General features: G+C 40.7%; 1 protein-coding gene across 1 annotated transcript in view; it reads left to right on the forward strand.

Moving 5' to 3' along the window:
* The window catches only part of kcnh4a (potassium voltage-gated channel, subfamily H (eag-related), member 4a), a 29,738-nt gene extending 9,115 nt beyond the window's left edge, over positions 1-20,623 (forward strand). The window contains exons 3-16 of the mRNA XM_048209377.1: positions 53-184; positions 293-417; positions 4,092-4,353; positions 4,938-5,095; positions 5,457-5,664; positions 6,295-6,489; positions 6,677-6,876; positions 8,917-9,166; positions 13,759-13,958; positions 16,750-16,788; positions 17,444-17,796; positions 17,974-18,059; positions 18,502-18,578; positions 18,699-20,623. Coding sequence (XP_048065334.1) covers positions 53-184; positions 293-417; positions 4,092-4,353; positions 4,938-5,095; positions 5,457-5,664; positions 6,295-6,489; positions 6,677-6,876; positions 8,917-9,166; positions 13,759-13,958; positions 16,750-16,788; positions 17,444-17,796; positions 17,974-18,059; positions 18,502-18,578; positions 18,699-19,574 — 3,161 coding nt within the window. The 3' untranslated portion in view covers positions 19,575-20,623. The remainder of the gene's footprint in view (positions 1-52; positions 185-292; positions 418-4,091; positions 4,354-4,937; positions 5,096-5,456; positions 5,665-6,294; positions 6,490-6,676; positions 6,877-8,916; positions 9,167-13,758; positions 13,959-16,749; positions 16,789-17,443; positions 17,797-17,973; positions 18,060-18,501; positions 18,579-18,698) is intronic.
* Positions 20,624-21,205: the final 582 nt, after the last annotated feature.

Consider the following 21,205-nt stretch of genomic DNA (forward strand, 5'->3'; position numbering starts at 1 on the left):
AGAGAGGGCTGATTAAATACTAAAGTTTTCATGGTTTGCCTTCTGTGACCAGGTACCACATTCTGGTGTCAGCTGGACATTGTCCCTATTAAAAATGAGAAAGGAGAAGTGGTTCTGTTTCTCTTATCCTTCAAAAACATCACTGACTCGTATGGCAAATCACATCCCGGCTCCACCACAGAAGGTAAATGACTGGCCGTGAGCCAACAAAGCAACTTTTGGACTTTTATAGGTTTGGCATCTGTTATTTTGACACTTAATTTACTTGCTATGTGTTTTGCTGTTGTGTCAGAGGATGGTGCTCACAACAGGAAGTCTGGTCGAACTCATCTGAGTCAGGCTCGTGAGCGTGGCCGCAGCGTTCTGTATCACCTGACCTGTCAGTTCACCAATAGGAGCAAAAGGAAGCTGCCAAACGTAAGCAGATATGAAACTCACAATCATTCTCACTCCTTTGTGGAGATTTTTGTGTAGTAAATCAGAATCAGTTTTCTATGGAAGCTTGTTTCCACCACGGAATAAAAAATTAAAAAGGTATTTGCGACTTTTAATCTCACGATTCTGACTTTTTTTTTTCTCACTTTTTTTTTTTTTTACATCTCACAATTCTGGTGTAGGCCTAATTTTTCAGAATTGAGAGATATAAACTTGCTATTGCGAGGAAAAAGGTAAGAATTGCGAGATAAAAAGTCTTAATTACCTTTTTAATTTTTTTATTCTGTAGCGGAAACCGACATCTATAATATTCTCATGTATTTGCTGAGGGAGTTGCAAGTAACATGGCATCCAGTTAAAAATTCATAGTCTTTCAGTAGCATTAATGAAAGATAAGAAAAATGACTTGACTGCACCTATATAATATGCCTGAGTAGCAAAATATGTGTGAAAATTAACTTGAATTCAGAGAATATGTATTTAATAACATTTAGCTTACTCTATCGTCAATAGTTTTTCCTAGTTTTAAGCATAAAATTCAGTACATTTTAATTTATGCTTACTAACTTGTGCTTGTGCTTAAAACAGGAAAAATAAACTTAAAGACTTTATAAGAAATGTCAAATATTCACTGAAATTACTCTTTATCACACATAATTTTGCTACTCATACAAGTTAATTGATTATTTTTTTACTGGAAAATAGATGAAAATACTGATAAAGCAATTTTGCAGTACAGCATAAAGATGGTGAACCATTATGTTCGGTAATGACTGACCTTACAAACCCGTTGACACTTTTAAAGTGTAAATGTCCTTGTGCTTCCAGCTAATGAGATGAAACAGAAGTATAGCTGTTAAAATGAAAAGGTCAGACTCATTGAATGTCTGGAATTGTGTTGATATCTAGCAGAATATTCAATATTTACATCCAGCTGATGATTCTTACTTTCATAAATGAAAATTCCAGACACCAGCCCTTTGTACAGGACAATCAGTCCTCAGGCTTGGAAAAGAACACATGGTTCCCAAATCATTACAACTCACGACTGAACACCTACATTGTGATGTAACATGGATTTTCATGCCTTTTAATACATTTTATGTAAACCACTGGTTTTGCATACAAAATCACATCCATTGAAATTCCAGTAAAAAATAAATGACTCACAGCTATAATGAAACTACACCAATTTAAAACCTAAAATGTCAACGTACCCAGGGAAGAAAAAGAAGCTAGTGTTAGACCTTAGTCAAACTGAAAACAATTCAAAACAGCCTATTCAATATTTTGTACTATGGCATCAGTTGGATTGAAAATGGTGAATTGTGAAAGGACATCACCTAGAAAATATTGAATAGACTACACTTAAAATCACATTTTTCTCAAATGACTAATGTCAGAAATATCTGCCAAAATCCGAATCTCAGGCATGGGAAAAATATTGATTATCCAATTAATCGCTATCTTCATTAAACCTTTGATTGTTAAAATCCAAAAATTAATCTGCCTATTTCAGCGGCTGTGTGACCGTATTTTTATAGCACTTCTAGTCCTGCACTTCATAGCTAGAAGGTTCAGTGCTTTCTGAGTTTGTAGTCTGTACTGAATGCAACACAATGAAAGAATGCTGGTAAGAAAGGTCTTTTATTTGAGAGGACCTTGTGGGCTGCAAGCAAAAACAAGCGTAGAAAAAAACAAGACTTTACAGCATGACCAGTGTAGTCTGATGAATAAATGACTCTTTTGAGATCGTTATTTTAATGATTCGTTCAAATGAAGATGATTTGAATCAGTCCTAAACACTGCCCTGAATAACTTTTAGCATTAGCATTGGAATATAACTGAATGATAAAATGGTTAGTTCCTGTCCTTGATTCTGATTGGTCAATAGCTGTGTTTTATTCACGATAAAACACGACTATGACCGCTTCACCCAACAGTTCTGTGTGTCACTACACAACACCCTTAGCAACCACTCTTAGCAACGTAAACTGTTCATTCTCAGTTGATATTGTTCATTGAAGCTTACTGTATTATGTAGAAGAGTATTGTGAGAGAGATATCGAGTGAGCGAGTTTATTACCTGCATTCAGATTTAGCATTTTCCTTCAGGTCAGTTTAAATCTGTTTAAATGTCTGATGTATTATCTTGTCCTTTTAACAGTTAAGGGGTTTTCCCGTGACTGACAGTGCTAGTCAAAGCATTTATCAGTTGCGTCTTGATCCGTTTTCAAAACACTTCAGTCTTTTCAATATAAAAGTCTTCACTACTGACTGACTCACTCATAAAGACAGTCTTTGCCATCATCTAATGGCCTAATAATGTAACTTCTTTCTGGCAGAAGAAAGGCTATTAGTGAAACTTTACTTCATGAAAGTTGCATTGATATATTTCTGGCTTTAATATTTGTATTGTGTGGTAACCGTTTAATAAAAGCAATAAGGTACTTGAGGCTAGTGCTGTATCGTGAATAAGTCACGGCTGAAGGGGTTTCAGGGTTACAACGCCCTTCAGCCGTGACTTATTCACGATACAGCACAGCCTCTCGTACCTTATCGCTTACATAAACTCCAATGAAACAGAATTGGATTGAAAGCTTGTGAATCAGAACCAAACGGGAATTTGAAGACATTATCTTTTGTGCTGAGGTACAGTTAGCATTAAGAGTTGCCCTGGCATTTCACAGCGAGTGTTAAATGTTCCTGCTGTGTGTCATTATGAGCTGTACCTGCACCTTTTCAAAATGTCTCAAGCTGTTTTTTGTTTTTTTTTAAATATTTTTTCTAAATGCTGCAGGTGTGGAGAGTCAATGAACATTCATTCCTGCTGCACTAAGGAAGTTAGCGAAAGTTAACTAAACCTTTTGATTTTTTGCAAGTGGCTTTCAGTGCCTTTGGGGCAAATGATTGAATCCACATTTAGCTTGTTGCTTTCATGAATCATTCAGCACTAACTTCTTTGAACTTGCAAGCAATGTTTGATATCACCATGTTTTTAAAGCACCAATAGTAGTCTTTCTGTGAATTTCTACATTTTTATTTTTCTCTAAAACTTTTAAAATAAAGTTAACTTCAGTTCAAGTGGTTTTAACTGTGAGAACAGAACTTTAGCTGAAGGTCACTCTCTAGTAGCAAGGTAGCCCACCTGTGTCTATCATAACTAAACCTTCTGAAAGGTTACTGGTTCATGCTTTATGTAGCGAGAAACAACAATTAGGCTGCTATTCTTTTTCCTTTTAATGAGGTGACAGCACATGCACATTGAACATTTGGGCATGCTGGGTCACCAGTTAATTTAAAAACTCCAATAATACAGGCACAGCGCGGCCCACATTCACACAAGAGACGTATTAAAGAATATTTGGATCAGCCGTCATTAAGTCAGAATACTACAGGCTAAAAAGCTGTATTACTCAGAAGAAATTGCATGCAGCTTTTATGATTCATAACAAACTCTCAAATCACCAACTGCTGAGAAATAATTTGCTTGCGCATAAAAAAGTAACCCTTCCACTTAAGAGGCGCTTAGTAATAACGATTATGTCCTAGTTTCAAACAACTTTGTTCCTGAAATGTTATAATTCAAATACATTTGGAGGCATGTTTGTTGGTGTAGAAATAAAAAGATGCTTCTTTTCATGTTCTTTTCACAGCATGTTTTTTCACAACCAACTCTCCCGGAATACAAGGTGGCGTCGGTGCAGAAATCCCGCTTCATTTTGCTTCATTACAGCGTGTGCAAAGCATTGTGGGATTGGTTGATCCTCCTTGCGACATTCTATGTAGCTGTCACCGTCCCCTACAACGTCTGCTTCTCCACTCCCGATGACGACGAACACGACGACCCGGACTGTGACTCGGCCTCCAGAACCACCATCGTCAGCGACATAGCTGTGGAGATGCTCTTCATCCTCGGTATGTGCCACCATTGTTGATTTTGTGGAGAACTGGTGTCCTACAAATCTTCTTTGGGTTTGTTTCCACCTCTGTTCCATTTTTAAACAGTGTTAACTTCCGACATCTGCAGAGCTTAGAGCTGCTTTCACCTTAAACATGTTAACGAAGTGACAATCACACCCTTGTCTCCAACTGAGACCATCTTTCTAATCCACACTCCCTATATAATCTGTTTTTACACAAAGCATTAAACTAAATCTCTTTTTACTCAAAAAGATAATACAGAAGCCCCACTGTGACCTAAAGCCAGTAATAATTTGATAAATCTCATGTACACAGATGTGGTAAAATAATTGCTTGATAGCACTAAATGTTCCATGTAATAAGGATCTGCACAGGAACCATGAATATTTATTTAGTCCAGCATGTACAAGGCTTCATCGCTCCAATTAGCATCTTTTAATATTCATGCACCCACAGTCAATATTTGTCTTCAATTGAGAGGGCACTGTTTATAAACTTGCGAGTGCTCTGGTGAGTAATATTTTTCGATTTTTTGAATTTGTCTTGTTTTTTGTTGTTGTTGATTTGTTTTTCTCCAGATATCATTCTGAATTTTCGAACCACCTACGTTGGGCCTGCGGGTCAAGTGGTTTATGATGCTCGCTCGATATGTTTGCACTACTGCACTACCTGGTTCATCCTGGACCTCATCGCTGCTCTGCCCTTTGACCTGCTCTATTTATTCAACATCTCAGTGGTAAAAATACATATTAAAGCTTTAAATAATATAAAATATGGTTGTTTTGTATGCCTGGCTCTTTTCTAAATTTATTTATTTTATTTAAAATTTTTTTTATTACATGCACATCTACAAGCAGCAACACCCACAAAAATATATACAGTACAAAGAAAAATTTAATATTCTTCGCATATTTTTGATATTTCCGTATAATTTTAAACCTAATACTTAAAAAAATGACTCATTTATTACTCATATAATCATGGACATACAAATTCAAACATTTATTTTGTTGTGACTGGTTGAGAACTGATCATATGCCTTCTATTAATTGATGTTTGGATATTTTAATCTCTTAATGTGTGTGTTTGTTTTATAGACTTCCCTTGTGCACTTGTTGAAGACGGTGCGTTTGCTGCGTCTCCTGCGCTTGCTGCAGAAGCTGGATGGTTATTCTCAGTACAGTGCTGTGGTCCTGACACTGCTAATGTCCGTATTTGCCCTGCTGGCACACTGGTTGGCATGTGTTTGGTATGTTATTGGACGCAAAGAGCTCGCCAGCAATGACCCCCTGACCTGGGACATCGGTAAGGGACCGTATGATTTCTCTGTGTATTAAGATGCCAGTTAAATACTCTACCGTTCAAAAGTTTGGGGTCAGATTTTTTATGTTTTTGAAAGAAGAGTCTTATGTTCAAAATCTGAATTTAGTATAACAGTTTTCTATTTGAATATATCTTAAAATGTAATTTATTCCTGTGATGGCAAAGCTGAATTTTCAGCATCATTACTCCAGCCTTCAGTGTCACATGATCCTTCAGAAATCAGTCTGATATGATGATTTGATGCTCAAGAAACATTTCTTATTATCAGTGTTGAAAATGTTGTTTTGAGGAAAACAATCATTTTTACAGAATTCCTTTATGCCTATAATGTTCAAAAGAACAGCTTTTTTTGAAATTGAAACATTATAAAATGTTAATGAAAAGGTAATACCTTAATATAAAAAGTATAATTATTAAAAAAAAAAAAAACAACATTAATTTAGTGAGTCAATTCTGAATATTGTTTTTTAAATACTGATCCCAAACTTTTGAACGGTAGTGTATACCAACTGTTAGCGTCTCTTTTAGATCACTGGATTTTCAAGTCAATATTGAGTTGAAGTTTCAATCCCTTATTTTTTCTTCTTTTTCCACTGTTCCGGTCCTCTGAAGGTTGGCTGCAGGAGTTGGGTAAGCGTCTGGAGACTCCTTACACGAATGGTACAGTTGGCGGCCCATCTTTGCGCAGCGCCTACATCGCTTCGCTCTACTTCACGTTGAGCAGTCTGACAAGCGTCGGGTTCGGAAACGTCTGTGCCAACACAGACGCTGAGAAGATCTTCTCCATCTGCACCATGCTTATCGGGGGTGTGTTCACCAGTGAATATTTCAGGCCTAATGTATAATTAACTTGTTTGTAGGTCAAACAAGCCTCTTTCAGATATCCATTTTGAAAAAAATATACAAGTGTTTCATTTCAGAAAGTTTAGTGTCTAATTTACGATGCAGGACATATTGTTCACTGAGTTGATTCAGACTCCCTCTCTTGTCACAGCCCTGATGCATGCGGTGGTGTTTGGTAATGTGACAGCCATCATCCAGCGCATGTACTCTCGTCGCTCACTCTACCACACACGCATGAAGGATCTGAAGGACTTTATTCGTGTGCATCGCCTGCCTCAGCAGTTGAAACAGCGCATGCTGGAGTACTTCCAGACCACCTGGTCTGTTAACAATGGTATCAACGCCAACGAGGTGAGACCCAACAAACCATCACATGACCTTGGCTCTTTAGTAGGGGCTGTGAAGCATGACTGAAATATTTACACAGTGGCATGACAGTTTAATTCACTTGCTTTATCTTCAATGTTTAAATGTGTGGAGGCTCAGATTGATTCTTTTTATTTTTGGAATAAAGTGTTCTATGGAGTTCATTAAAGAGCAAAAATAAAGGGTTAAATATAGAACCCCAATTAACTTTTTTTTTTTCTAAGAGTGTAAAAGCCCCCTTCTGAGTTGATGATAGCATACTAGCATCATCAGATGGAGGACAATTCATGAACACAGATCTGGGTCACATCTACTTTCAATGGACTAATTATAGCTTTTTCAGAGACATACACTAATGCCGAATCCTGTCATTGTTAAAGCAATAGCAGTGGTAATTGGATAGCCCACAATGAAAAGACCCATATTTAATTAAAACAGAAAAAGGAAGACCTTGGGTGCAGTGTCGGAAAAGCTACTTAGCTTGTAACTGGGGAAGCTACAGTTTTAAAGTATTTCGACTAAACTCAAAGCTACTATTTTAAAAAAAGTTATTTAGCTATGCTGTACTAACAAGAAGTAGCTAACTACATAGCTTTTTTAAGGAGGTCTTATATCTATTATATAAGTAGTCACCTCCCTTAATAAAACTTAAAGGGTTAGTTCACCCAAAAATGAAATTTCTGTCATTAATTACTCACCCTCATGTCGTTCCACACTTTTAAGACCTTTGTTCATCTTCGGAACACAAATTAAGATATTTTTGATAAAATCTGATGGCTCAGTGAGGCCTCCATTAACAGCAAGACAATTAACACTTTCAGATGCCCAGAAAGCTGCTAAAGACATATTTAAAACAGTTCATGTGACTACAATGGTTCAACCTTAATGTTATGAAGCGACGAGAAAACTTTTTGTGCGCTAAAAAAACTAAATAACAACTTTATTCAACAATATCTAGTGATGGGCGATTTCAAAACACTGCTTCATGAAGCTTCAAAGCTTTACGAATCTTTTATTTCAAATCAGTGGTTCAGAGCATGTATCAAACTGCCAAAGTCACGCCCCCCAGTGGTGATCCATTGAAATTTCAAAACACTTATATAACGAAGCCTGAAATCACGTGACTTTGGCAGTTTCAAAAACACTAAAAAGTCTTTCCTCTTCCAAACGTGGTTCACAAACAGTAGTGTATATAAAGAATGTAAATAAAGACATAAAATTATATATTTTTTTGTAATCAGACCAGTCATAGTGTGGTAAAAATAACTAGAATGAGATTAATATAAATTATATACAGTACAAGTAAAAAAAAATAGAAAAACAATCCAATTTCTATTTTTTAGTTGGCAGATGGTAAACGGCAGCATTTAAGTAAAAATTGTATAGAATATAACTTGCAGGGGTTTAAAAGAATCAGTTAATTTTTTTGTTGTTGTTGTTGATGTTTGAGTTGATTTACATGAACCATCTGAAGGAACTGAGTGAATGAAAATCAATCTGACTTTTCCAGTACTAGAGATGTTTAGAAGTGTGTATTCAATTAGTTTGTCAACTTGCTCAGCTTTAAAGCTTTGTGCACAAAAAATATTAAGGCAAAAGTTGCATATTGCTGTAAAAACTAAAAATTACTAAAATTACTAAAAATGAATTTTTTGTTAGTAGCATAGTTATATAGTTACTCCCCAGCAATGTTTATCTGTAAGAATAAAAAAACACTGACAAGTGTGGCCTAGCTCATTTACACTCTCATCTGTCATGCTACTAATTTATGCAGTGATTGAAAAACAGCCGCTTCTGTAGATGGCTGGTATTGCATCAGTTTCAGATCATACTGAAAGAGAGATTCTGATCTCTAAGAAGAGCGATGACCTCATCTAATACTTGACTGAAACAATATTACTATTTCATAATGATCTGTTTGGACTGTTAGAGTACAACAGCCTCTTTGTTTTACAACTGTAAACATGATCTTTACATCACCTAATTGTATTATGGTTAATATCCATCTGTCTACCTGTCCGTTAGCTTTTACATGACTTCCCAGATGAGCTGCGGGCAGACATCGCCATGCACCTGAACAAAGACATTCTGCAGCTGCCTCTCTTCTCCTCTGCCAGTAGAGGGTGCCTGCGTTCACTATCACTGCACATTAAGACCTCTTTCTGTGCACCTGGAGAGTACCTGATTCGCCATGGAGACGCCCTGCATGCGCAACACTTCGTCTGCTCTGGGTCTTTAGAGGTCCTCAAGGACGGCATGGTGCTTGCCATACTAGGTACGATTCAGACACTGTATAGAAAAAAGCCTACGTAGAAAAAAGCTGTCCAGGGGTGTTACCAAAATAGTCACCAAGTGAAGCAACTTGCCTTAAAGGGATAGTTCACCCAAAAATGAAAATTTGATGTTTATCTGCTTAACCCCAGGGCATCCAAGATGTAGGTGTCTTTGTTTCTTCAGTAGAACACAAATGACGATTTTTAACTCCAACCGCTGCCGTCTGTCAGTGGTATAATGCAAGTCAGCGGGAACTTGGACTATAAGAGTAAATAAAACACGACAGACAAATCCAAATTAAACCCTGCGGCTCGTGACGACACATTGATGTCCTAAGACACGAAACGATCGGTTTGTGCGAGAAACCGAACAGTATTTATATCATTTTTTATCTCTAATACACCACTATGTCCAACTGCATTCATCACTCGATTCGTTTGGTCTGATCGCACTCTGACAGCAGCAGTGATGTCTAGCACTCATTGAAGTATATGCGCGAGACATCACTGCCACTGTCAGAGCGCGATCATATTATTTGCAGATAAACATCAAATTTTCATTTTTGGGTGAACTATCCCTTTAAAGGTGCAGTAAGCAATTTCTGAGAAACACTGTTGATATTTGAAATCAACCCAACCAAACAAACCACTCCCTTCATTTCTCCACCCCCAAAATACATGAATACACAATGCAAGAGTCTCTTTATCATAGCTGAAGTGAAGCAAATATAATGCTTCCTGAAAGATAAAACGAAGATGGCGAACAAATGACAAGAAAGCAGAAATAAATTAACATATGTTACACAAGAGTATATACAAGCAAGAGTTTGTTGTTAGGGCCCGTTTACACGACAACGATATGGTTAAAATGGAGACGTTTTCCGCGTACAGACACCATTGTCAAAACGATCCCCATTCATACAAATCTGTGAAAATGACTAAAAACGCTGTATTCTGCTGGCAGGCCATTAGATGGCGATGAAACACTAGACTGAACATGTAAAACGCATGTGCATGACATCATCATTTTCACAGGTTTGTGTTTTTGTTGTTTACACGTTTTCAAAAACTTGCACTTTGAAACCTGTTTTCAAAACGTTGCGTTTTCAGGCTACCAAAACGCCGTTTTCATGTAAATGAACGGCCAAAACGCATACATTTTTTTCTGTTTAGTTGAAAATGTGTTACGTGTATGCAGGTCGAGAGACGAGGCAGATACGGATTTCCACAATCATACACTTTTACTTCATTAAAGAGCAGGAACACCAACATACAACATTAACACAACAGTATTACAACAGAGAACGGACAAGGAGTGCAGGGAGTGAGTGCAATATAAGGGAGTGCTGACAATAGAGTCCAGGTGCAGGTGATGAGTGAAGATGAGGAGCTGACGAGGGAAGTGAGTGCAGGTGTGGAGAACAGGAGGATCATGGGAAATAGAGTCCAGGGAAACACGGGATCTGTGACATTACCCCCCCCCCCCTCGCGTCGTAGATGGAACAACCGGGAGGGGGGCGGGCGCCCTGGAGACCTCAAGCTGGTGCAGGGGGAGGAGCAGACTGGAGTGGAGGTCTCCAGGGCAGGTTCAAAAGCCATGGCGGGTCAGGGGCTGAAGGCAGCCATGGCGGGTCAGGGGCTGAAGGCAGCCATGGCGGGTCAGGGGCTGAAGGCAGCCATGGCGGGTCAGGGGCTGAAGGCAGCCATGGCGGGTCAGGGGCTGAAGGCAGCCATGGCGGGTCAGGGGCTGAAGGCAGCCATGGCGGGTCAGGGGCTGAAGGCAGCCATGGCGGGTCAGGGGCTGAAGGCAGCCATGGCGGGTCAGGGGCTGAAGGCAGCCATGGCGGGTCAGGGGCTGAAGGCAGCCATGGCGGGTCAGGGGCTGAAGGCAGCCATGGCGGGCAGCCATGGCGGGTCAGGGGCTGAAGGCAGCCATGGCGGGCAGCCATGGCGGGTCAGGGGCTGAAGGCAGCCATGGCGGGCAGCCATGGCGGGTCAGGGGCTGAAGGCAGCCATGGCGGGCAGCCATGGCGGGTCAGGGGCTGAAGGCAGCCATGGCGGGCAGCCATGGCGGGTCAGGGGCTGAAGGCAGCCATGGCGGGCAGCCATGGCGGGTCAGGTGCAGCGGGCAGACATGGCGGGTCAGGTGCAGCGGCCTGCCGAAAAGGCCTGGAGTCCAAGTGATGCCGCAGGTCCGTAGCACCATGGCGACACCGACGGCTTCGCCGACTGAGGCGTAGGCAGGGTTCCAGAAGGCCACTGCGGAACCAAGACGACAGATGACAAAGGGAAAGCAGGAGGGAGTGAAGAAGCCAAGCGAACAGAGGGACGAAGTGACGGAGTGAAAATGGAGGAGTGCAGTCCTGAGGTGAGGGTGGGCTGATGAGGGACCAATGCTTGACCGGAGGAAGGATGGAGGCTGGTGAAGCTGGTGGACTGATGGGCCATGGTGGAGATGAGGGAGGTTGGAGCCAAGGTGGAGGTAATGGGGCAGAGGGCCGAGGTGGAGTGCAGGATGAAGGGGCTTGAGGTGGAGAAGCGATGAAGACACACATGGGAGGAGGCGGGAGAGGGAGGCAGGGAGGGTAAACAGTCCTTGAATTAGAGACTTTTAAAACAAAGTTCATCATAATAAAGGGCTCGTGACGGGCAGGAGCCGCTGGCTCGGAGCCGCCGGCTGGAGCTGAGGGCTCGGCGGCGGCGGCGGCTGGAGCTGAGGGCTCGGCGGCGGCGGCTGGAGCTGAGGGCTCGGCGGCGGCGGCGGCGGCTGGAGCTGAGGGCGCGGCGGCTGGAGCTGAGGGCTCGGCGGCGGAGCGTGGAGATACTTGCTCGACGGCGGAGACTGGCGCTGCTTGCTCGGAGGCGGAGACTGGCGCTGCTTGCTCGGAGGCGGAGACTGGCGCTGCTTGCTCGGAGGCGGAGACTGGCGCTGCTTGCTCGGAGGCGGAGACTGGCGCTGCTTGCTCGGCGGCGGAGACTGGAGAACTTGGCTCGGCGGAGACTGGAGAACTTGGCTCGGCGGAGACTGGAGATACGGGCTCGGACCAAAAGTCAATTAACCAGACCGCATCATCTGGCGGTTTGCACCGGGTTGGAGCGGTAGGCTCGGAAAGGGCTGGAGCGGGCTCTGGAGATACTGGAGCGGGCTCTGGAGATACTGGAGCGGGCTCTGGAGACACTGGAGCGGGCTCTGGGGATACTGGAGCGGGCTCTGGGGATACTGGCGCGGCTTGCTTCCTCCTCCTCCGCTTTCGGGACCCAGTTGAGGAGTGTGGGTTCCGTGTGGGGCAGGCAGGGAGTTCGCTGGAGGGGTATGCGGAGGAAGACGGTGGCTGACTGACTGGCCCGGCCAACCGTGTTTCTGGATGGACTAGAGACAGACACCCATCCTGAACCCAATCAACGACAAATTTGGAATCATTTAACCAAAAAATGGAATTTATGGTTTCGCTTAAGGAGAAACGATAATCGGGTTCACCAAAACGGATGGTGTCATCATCCAGTCCATCCAGAAACAGGGAGATCAAACATGCTTCAGGCCAGTCAGACAAAGAAGCAAGCTCAACGAACTCCTCCACATACCTCTCCAGCGAACGACCTACCTGCAGGAGCCCGATAAGCCGCTCGCCAGCTGACAGGGAAGAGAGAGGCATGGGGGAAGTTGGAGCCAGTGAGCCGATGAAAGTCTCCATTTTCCTAGTGGAAATCCAGCAGTTAAGGGTCCGTTCTTCTGTTACGTGTATGCAGGTCGAGAGACGAGGCAGATACGGATTTCCACAATCATACACTTTTACTTCATTAAAGAGCAGGAACACCAACATACAACATTAACACAACAGTATTACAACAGAGAACGGACAAGGAGTGCAGGGAGTGAGTGCAATATAAGGGAGTGCTGACAATAAAGTCCAGGTGCAGGTGATGAGTGAAGATGAGGAGCTGACGAGGGAAGTGAGTGCAGGTGTGGAGAACAGGAGGATCATGGGAAATAGAGTCCAGGGAAACACGGGATCTGTGACAAAATGGTGTTGACCTTATTGCACATGCATTTGTAGGAGTTTCCCTTTCAGACACTAAATTTGTGGGAGGAGAGTATTTAAATGAATCATGCAAGGTGATTTACTAAGGTTTGTGCTTGTCAATTTACCAAAATACCAGATTTGCACCATTATTTACCGCCCAAAAGGAAAAAAGATGTATTAAACCAGACGCTAATTTGCATTGCTCTTAGTAGATTGCGTTGATCATTATGGAAATGATCTGGCTGCGTCTGTGTTCTTTAATTTGCGCGTCGTCAATAGATCGTGCACAGAACTTTCCACTCCCATCAGTGCTTTTTTATAATTGCGTTCGCACGATAATTTGCCCTGTTTAGTAAATCTGACCTTGAATGTTAGTGATAGCTGCAGCGGTTGATGCAGCTGTTTTCAACTCAAAAGTAGACATCTGGCAGTCAAACTGATAGAGTGATAGAAAATTAATTAAAGTGATAAGCTCACTTCTGCTTGTAGTCTTTTTTTTTCTTTTTTCTAGCACAATTAAATAAAACAACAGCTTGACTCGCCTGTAGTAACATGTTTTTCCTGCTATACAGGTAAAGGAGACCTGATTGGTGCTGACCTGCCAGGTAAGGATCAGGTGATCAAAGCTAACGCAGATGTAAAGGCTCTGACCTACTGTGACCTGCAGTACATCAGCGTCAGAGCACTGCAGGAGGTTCTAGAGCTCTACCCGGAATATGGCAGCCGCTTCAATGAGGACATACACCAAAACCTCACCTACAACCTCAGAGAGGTAAAGTGCCTTACATTAACACACAATATAAACCAGCAATTAGATTTATAATAATAATTATATATTAATTCAAATAATTTACATACAGTATGCAAATTACATGATTGTATGATACTTTTGAGTGGCCAATCACTGTTTTTAGGAGTCAAATATTTTTGTGTCCATTAAATATTTTAGATTTTTTTGTGACATTTTAATGACAATTAAACCATATACAGTGGGTACGGAAAGTATTCAGACCCCCTTAAATTTTCGCTCTTTGTTATATTGCAGCCATTTGCTAAAATCATGTAAGTTCATTTTTTTCCTCATTAATGTACACACAGCACCCCATATTGACAGAAAAACACAGAATTGTTGACATTTTTGCAGATTTATTAAAAAAGAAAAACTGAAATATCACATGGTCTTAAGTATTCAGACCCTTTGCTGTGACACTCATATATTTAACTCAGGTGCTGTCCATTTCTTATGATCATCCTTGAGATGGTTCTACACCTTCATTTGAGTCCAGCTGTGTTTGATTATACTGATTGGACTTGATTAGGAAAGACACACACCTGTCTATATAAGACCTTAAAGCTCACAGTGCATGTCAGAGCAAATGAGAATCATGAGGTCAAAGGAACTGCCTGAAGAGCTCAGAGACAGAATTGTGGCAAGGCACAGATCTGGCCAAGGTTACAAAAAAATTTCTGCTGCACTTAAGGTTCCTAAGAGCACAGTGGCCTCCATAATGCTTAAATGGAAGACGTTTGGGACGACCAGAACCCTTCCTAGATCTGTCCGTCCGGCCAAACTGAGCTATCGGGGGAGAAGAGCCTTGGTGAGAGAGGTAAAGAAGAACCCAAAGATCACTGTGGCTGAGCTCCAGAGATGCAGTCGGGAGATGGGAGAAAGTTGTAGAAAGTAAACCATCACTGCAGCCCTCCACCAGTCGGGGCTTTATGGCAGAGTGGCCCGACTGAAACCTCTCCTCAGTGCAAGACACATGAAAGCCCGCATGGAGTTTGCCAAGATGGTGAGAAATAAGATTCTCTGGTCTGATGAGACCAAGATAGAACTTTTTGGCCTTAATTCTAAGCGGTATGTGTGGAGAAAACCAGGCACTGCTCATCACCTGTCCAATACAGTCCCAACAGTGAAGCATGGTGGTGGCAGCATCATGCTGTGGGGGTGTTTTTCAGCTGCAGGGACAGGACGACTGGTTGCAATCGAGGGAAAGATGAATGCGGCCAAGTACAGGGATATCCTGGACGAAAACCTTCTCCAGAGTGCTCAGGACCTCAGACTGGGCCGAAGGTTTACCTTCCAACAAGACAATGACCCTAAGCACACAGCTAAAATAACGAAGGAGTGGCTTCACAACAACTCCGTGACTGTTCTTGAATGGCACAGCCAGAGCCCTCACTTAAACCCAATTGAGCATCTCTGGAGAGACCTAAAAATGGCTGTCCACCAACGTTTACCATCCAACCTGACAGAACTGGAGAGGATCTGCAAGGAGGAATGGCAGAGGATCCCCAAATCCAGCTGTGAAAAACTTGTTGCATCTTTCCCAAAAAGACTCATGGCTGTATTAGATCAAAAGGGTGCTTAAATACTGAGCAAAAGGGTCTGAATACTTAGGACCATGTGATATTTCAGTTTTTCTTTTTTAATAAATCTGCAAAAATGTCAACAATTCTGTGTTTTTCTGTCAATATGGGGTGCTGTGTGTACATTAATGAGGAAAAAAAATGAACTTAAATGATTTTAGCAAATGGCTGCAATATAACAAAGAGTGAAAAATTTAAGGGGGTCTGAATACTTTCCGTACCCACTGTAATTGTACTATTCAACTGACTTCCTACAAAGCTTTGCTAGTCTCTCGTATCACTCGGCAGTCTCTTTCTTTTCACATAATTAATAATTTAATCTTAAATCAAAGATTTGGGGTCTCTTGTGCTCACCAAGTCCGCATTTATTCGATCAAAAATACAGTTTAAATGGTAATATTGTGAAATAGTATTACAATTTAAAATAGCTGTTTTCTGTTTTATTATATATTAAAATATAGTTTATTCCTGTGATGGCACAACTGAATTTTCAACATCATAACTCCAGTCTTTAGTGTGAAATAATCCTTCAGAAATCATTCTAATATGATGATTTGCTGCTGATTTGCTGCTTTTTTTTTTAAATATTATTCTCAATGTTGAAAACTATTTTGCAGCCTAGTATTTATTTGAAATACAAATATTTTGAAAAATTACTGTCTTTTCTTTACTGTCACTTTTGGTCATTTTAATGCATCCTTGCTCAATAAAAGTATTAATTAAAAAATATATATATTACTGACAGTAGTGTATATAAAATTAATAATACATATTCAAATAATTTTATATGCAAATTAAATCTGGATTCTGTAATTCGGCAGTCAAATATTTTTGTGACTTATATTAATGACCATTATATAACTGTCTCATTCAACTGACTTCTTTTCTCTTGCATTACTTGCTAGTCTCTTTCTTCTGACATAATTAAATTTCAAATAATTATTTAATGTTCATTTATTTATTTGTTTTAGTGCTGGCCTAATAGGCAGGATCATGTACAATTAATTTAAAAAAATCTATAACTTTTACATAGATATTCAATACATACTTAGAATATATACTTGTGTATATATTACTTCAATATATACTATATATACAATATAAACTTGCATGATGTGCATTGGCAGTGTGTATTTATATTCGGTTTGAGCTTGACTCATAATGGTACTCAGGATTTTCTTTTATCTCAACAGGGTCAAGCCAGATTCTCTCGCTCTACTCGACTCCCACAGGTAACAAGCAGATTTGGCAAAAAACATTTCCTTAAATTTGACTTCTTTTTTTCATTCTTTTTAACCTTTTGATTCACACTTTCATACTCGCACACATGCGCCACAGCCATACCCGTACTAATCAAACGGCCATATTACATAAGCTCCCAATTATTAGTGTCACTCTGAACTGCAGATGCTGTGTGTGTGTGTGTGTAACATCAGAGCTGGCAGACAGCAGCTCATCTGGATGAGTCTGAATCAGGTGAATTAGCAAACTGTTTGTGGCCCTGACCCTCTGTCTTATTGCTGTGCCAGCTGTCTTAATGATCAGAACAGCTACACACTCACACACAAACCAAAGGAAGGATACAGAAGCACGCTCACACATACTCAGAAGAACACAATGACATGAACAGAACAGTGACTCATAAATAATTTTGAGTGTTCTTTTGCAAAAGCAGAAGAGATCTTGAAACCCCACACAGTAAAAAGTATGGTGCAGAGCACAGCATTTCCTGTGCTCTGCAAATGAACTAAAAGCAATTCATAAAGCCTTTAGGGCTGTGATAATGACATATTCAAATATATTCTGCACTGCTAATACAATTTAAAAAAAAAAACATTGCAACCAGTCACCTCTAAATCACATTACCTTTGTTTTTATCTCTCCTAGGAACGCTTTGACTATTCCAAGCTGCCCTTTATTGTGGAGGCAGAGCAAGAGGAGGATGCTGGACAGAACCAGGGCAGGAAACCCCTGCTGTCTGGCTTGGGCGGTCTTTCATCTCAGTCTAATCTGAGTGCCATGTTAGGGGAGGAGTTTCGGCACCTTAACATGCTCCGTCACTGCAAATCGCCTATTAAAAGCTCCCGGGTACAAAGCCCTGCTTCTCAGATGCCACTTCACGAGGAACCGTCTGCAGGTGCAGTTCCTGCCCCAAGAATAGACAAGAGCTCCTGCTACAGACCAGCCAAACTGCTCATTCCTACCCTGAACTGTGTCAGCCCTCTGGACCTGAGCCCCCGGTAAGAAGAAACTAGAATTCATTACTAATTTTTTTATTATTTAATTATTTTTTTTATTATTTGTATTCTTTGCTTTAACTGTATCTGCAGTGGCACTACCTCTAGAAGAAGGAAAGATACTGACAAAAGATAATACTGATTTTTGATGCACTAATGTCCTCATGTCTGTTCCTGTAGGGTTGTCGATGGCATTGAGGATAACGAACATGCTTTTCACTTCAATGTTGAGCACAGTGAGCCATCTCCTAACACAGAGGTCAAAGGTAAGGCGGACTCTCCCTTAGTATTAGACTAGTACATTATGGTTTAGATCATTTGGTTTAGAAGGTATTTTAGAGTTTGGCATAACTAGAAAAATATATATTCATTATTATGATGCCCATGGTGTTATAATATTTTATGTATATTTTTGCATGACTATTCCCGGCCTAGAAAGCACACAATTTAAATTTTGTTAGGATTTATTCATTTTAAGTGACTCTTGGAAGTTTGTTGAGTTCCCCTATTGGGACCCCTGTTTGCGAACCACTTTATTTTTACTATATATTTATACTGATACATTTGGTAATATTGTCGTTATTATATATATATATATATATATATATATATATATATATATATATATATATATATATATATATATATATATATATATATTATCTGCACATAAAACTGTCAGTTTCTCTCTTGTTTTGGCCCTTTTAGACCCATTTCAGGTTGGCGCAAACCTTCTCCTTGAGACAGAGGAAGTCAGACAGAGTCTCCGTCAACTCAATACAGAGGTATGAGGATACACCTCCTACAAATCAACAGAAATAAAATAGGTTTTCTTATTTATGACATTTGTTACTGTTATGTGTCATTTATTAATATTCTGACATTAACATTTGAATCTGTTCCAGATGAACCACCTGAACCAGGAAGTGTCCTCACTGACCAAGGAGCTCCACGAAATGATGCAATTCCTGCATACACATGTGACCCCACCGCACTTCACTTCCTCTTTTACTCCCTTCAGCTCTTTCAACTGTCACACATCACCCAACTGCACCAACGTGGCCTCCTCTACTGCCGACTGGCCGTCAAGGCTGGTCTTTAACATGTCGTCCGGTCCTTGCCTGGAGCCGGATCCCTCTCAGAGAGATTCTTTAGGATCCAGGCACACGTGCATTTGCAGCATCAGCCATGCCCAGGAAAGAGGCTCCGTCTTGGGGCAGGAAGGGGACATAGAGCTCCTCAATCAAGCCCCCAGCTCTCACTCAACCTATTTTCCATGCTGCCCTGACCAGGAAAGGGTTGCTACCTTGGGCGTAGATAGTCAGCCAAACCCATATCAGACTTCTAAGACCACACCAAACTCTCCTTATCTAGGACATCATGTTCCCCGCACTGGTGGGTCACTCCTGGGATTGGCGGCAGCCTTTCCGTCCAGTGGTTTGGTGCCTCAGGTTAGGACTGGGGGTCCCAGCAACACGTTGTCTCCGTGCACCCATAACATCCAGAGTCAGTCACATCCATCTCTAAACGCGCAGATGACCTCTGACCTGCACTCCAGGGCGCCCACACCCATCCATTTATCCGTTACACCAACCGGCCCATCAGAGCCTCTCATAGCAGTCAGTTCACATTTGCATTCTGGGATTTGTAGTTCCAGCTTGCTACATTTCCCTACAGGCCCAAGACAGAATGATCTGGTGGGATCAAGTCCTGTTCACACACTTGAGCCCATCGTTTCGTCCACTGGAGAGAAACAGGTGAAACCAGGACCTGCTGAGTAAGGACACATTGATTGAGCCAACGCTGAGCAGGAGTGATGGACATATTAAAAAGAGTAGTCTAACATGCTCTTTTGCTACTGCATGGATAATGCCCGCATTTAAGCCAAATGCAATGCATTGTGGAAGCAGCGTACATGGGTTATGCTAAATATGCACGATAATGTGCACAACTGTGCCTATTGTTTCAAAATCGCCACTTTTTTTGATTAAAGTAGGACATAAAAGTCAATATGAGTCATGCTTAATTGTATTTAGGTTAAATCAGTTTCCACTGGTTGGGTTTATTTTACTCCATATGGCTTGATTTTACATTGGCGGTTTCACCGAGTAGGTTTTGCATAAGACAAGGTTCCCTTAGGACTGAGTCATAGATTACGAAGAGCCAGAATTTCCAGGCTGTTATCACGCTGCATCTTTTTCAAAGCCTCACTTTAAAACTCTTTCAGTTTGAAAATCTTTAAAATGTACCTAATTGCATGATATAATATTTTATGTCCCTTGCATTTTCAAGGGACAGATCACCCAAACATGAAAATTCTGTCATCATTTACTCACCCTCATGTCACTGCAAACCTGCATGACTTTTTCTTTTGTGCAACATAAAAGAAGATAATTTGAGAAATGTTTTTTTTTTTTTGGTCATACAATAGAAGTCAATGGAAACCAAAACATTCTTTAAAATAACTTCTTTTATATAGATATAGTTGTATAAGTTTACCAAAAACTACTTGAATTGTGTGTCTCTCACACGCAGATTATTTATAAAAGCATGTGCAGAACAATATACATTTATTTTTGTTGCTGATCCTCTTTTTTCATTGTCAGAAAGTTTGGAAAAAAAGATTGATTTATTCTTTCTCTACATACAGTATGTCTTTTCTGGGCCTGTTTCATGCCTATATTGTTAAATAAATCTTCCATTTTCTTATCTCTCGGTTGCGCCTGCCTAAATTAAATGCCTTGCGATTGTAAAAAATGAATTTTCCTGTTGAAAATGCCCTCTTCAGAGAATAAACCATAAATTTGTTTGCCACCCGTTGCTCATTTAATGGAGTAGGTTTGATTGGCCAATTACATGAGAAACCAGGCTGTCCTCCTTTAAATAATAATAAAAAAAAAAAACAGATTGTATTGGCAGTTTGTGGCTGATAGCGGCAATAGTTTTAGCTCTACAGTATTTCTCAAGCTGATCGATTGTCATTAAATAAAATAAAAAATTCTTTCAATATGTTGAAAGATACAGTACAGTGCCTTCCACTAATACTGGCAACCTTGGTAAATATGAGCAAAACAGGCTGTCCTTCATCTAAAATATTCACAAAATCTAACCTTCAATTATTTATCACATGAAGAGAACATTGGGTTATCATTTTCATCAAAACTATCCGAAATCAACATGATAACTGTTGTTTTATTATTCTGTTTATGTGACTGTAACATCAGAATATACTTAACCTTACATCTAAGTAAAGATATTGGAAAAATCTAGTTTAAACAGCACATACTGAGAACGGCTATGCTGCACAGATCTTCTCCAAAGAGATGTTTCTTTAGACGCCCACGATCTCCCTCTTTCTCTCTTTCTGTCTACATCAGGGCTCCAGACACATCATTAGCCGCAGGAGGCTACC

The sequence above is a fragment of the Megalobrama amblycephala genome, linkage group LG1 (genome assembly GCF_018812025.1).
Source record: "Megalobrama amblycephala isolate DHTTF-2021 linkage group LG1, ASM1881202v1, whole genome shotgun sequence".
Classification (NCBI taxonomy): Eukaryota; Metazoa; Chordata; class Actinopteri; order Cypriniformes; family Xenocyprididae; genus Megalobrama; species Megalobrama amblycephala.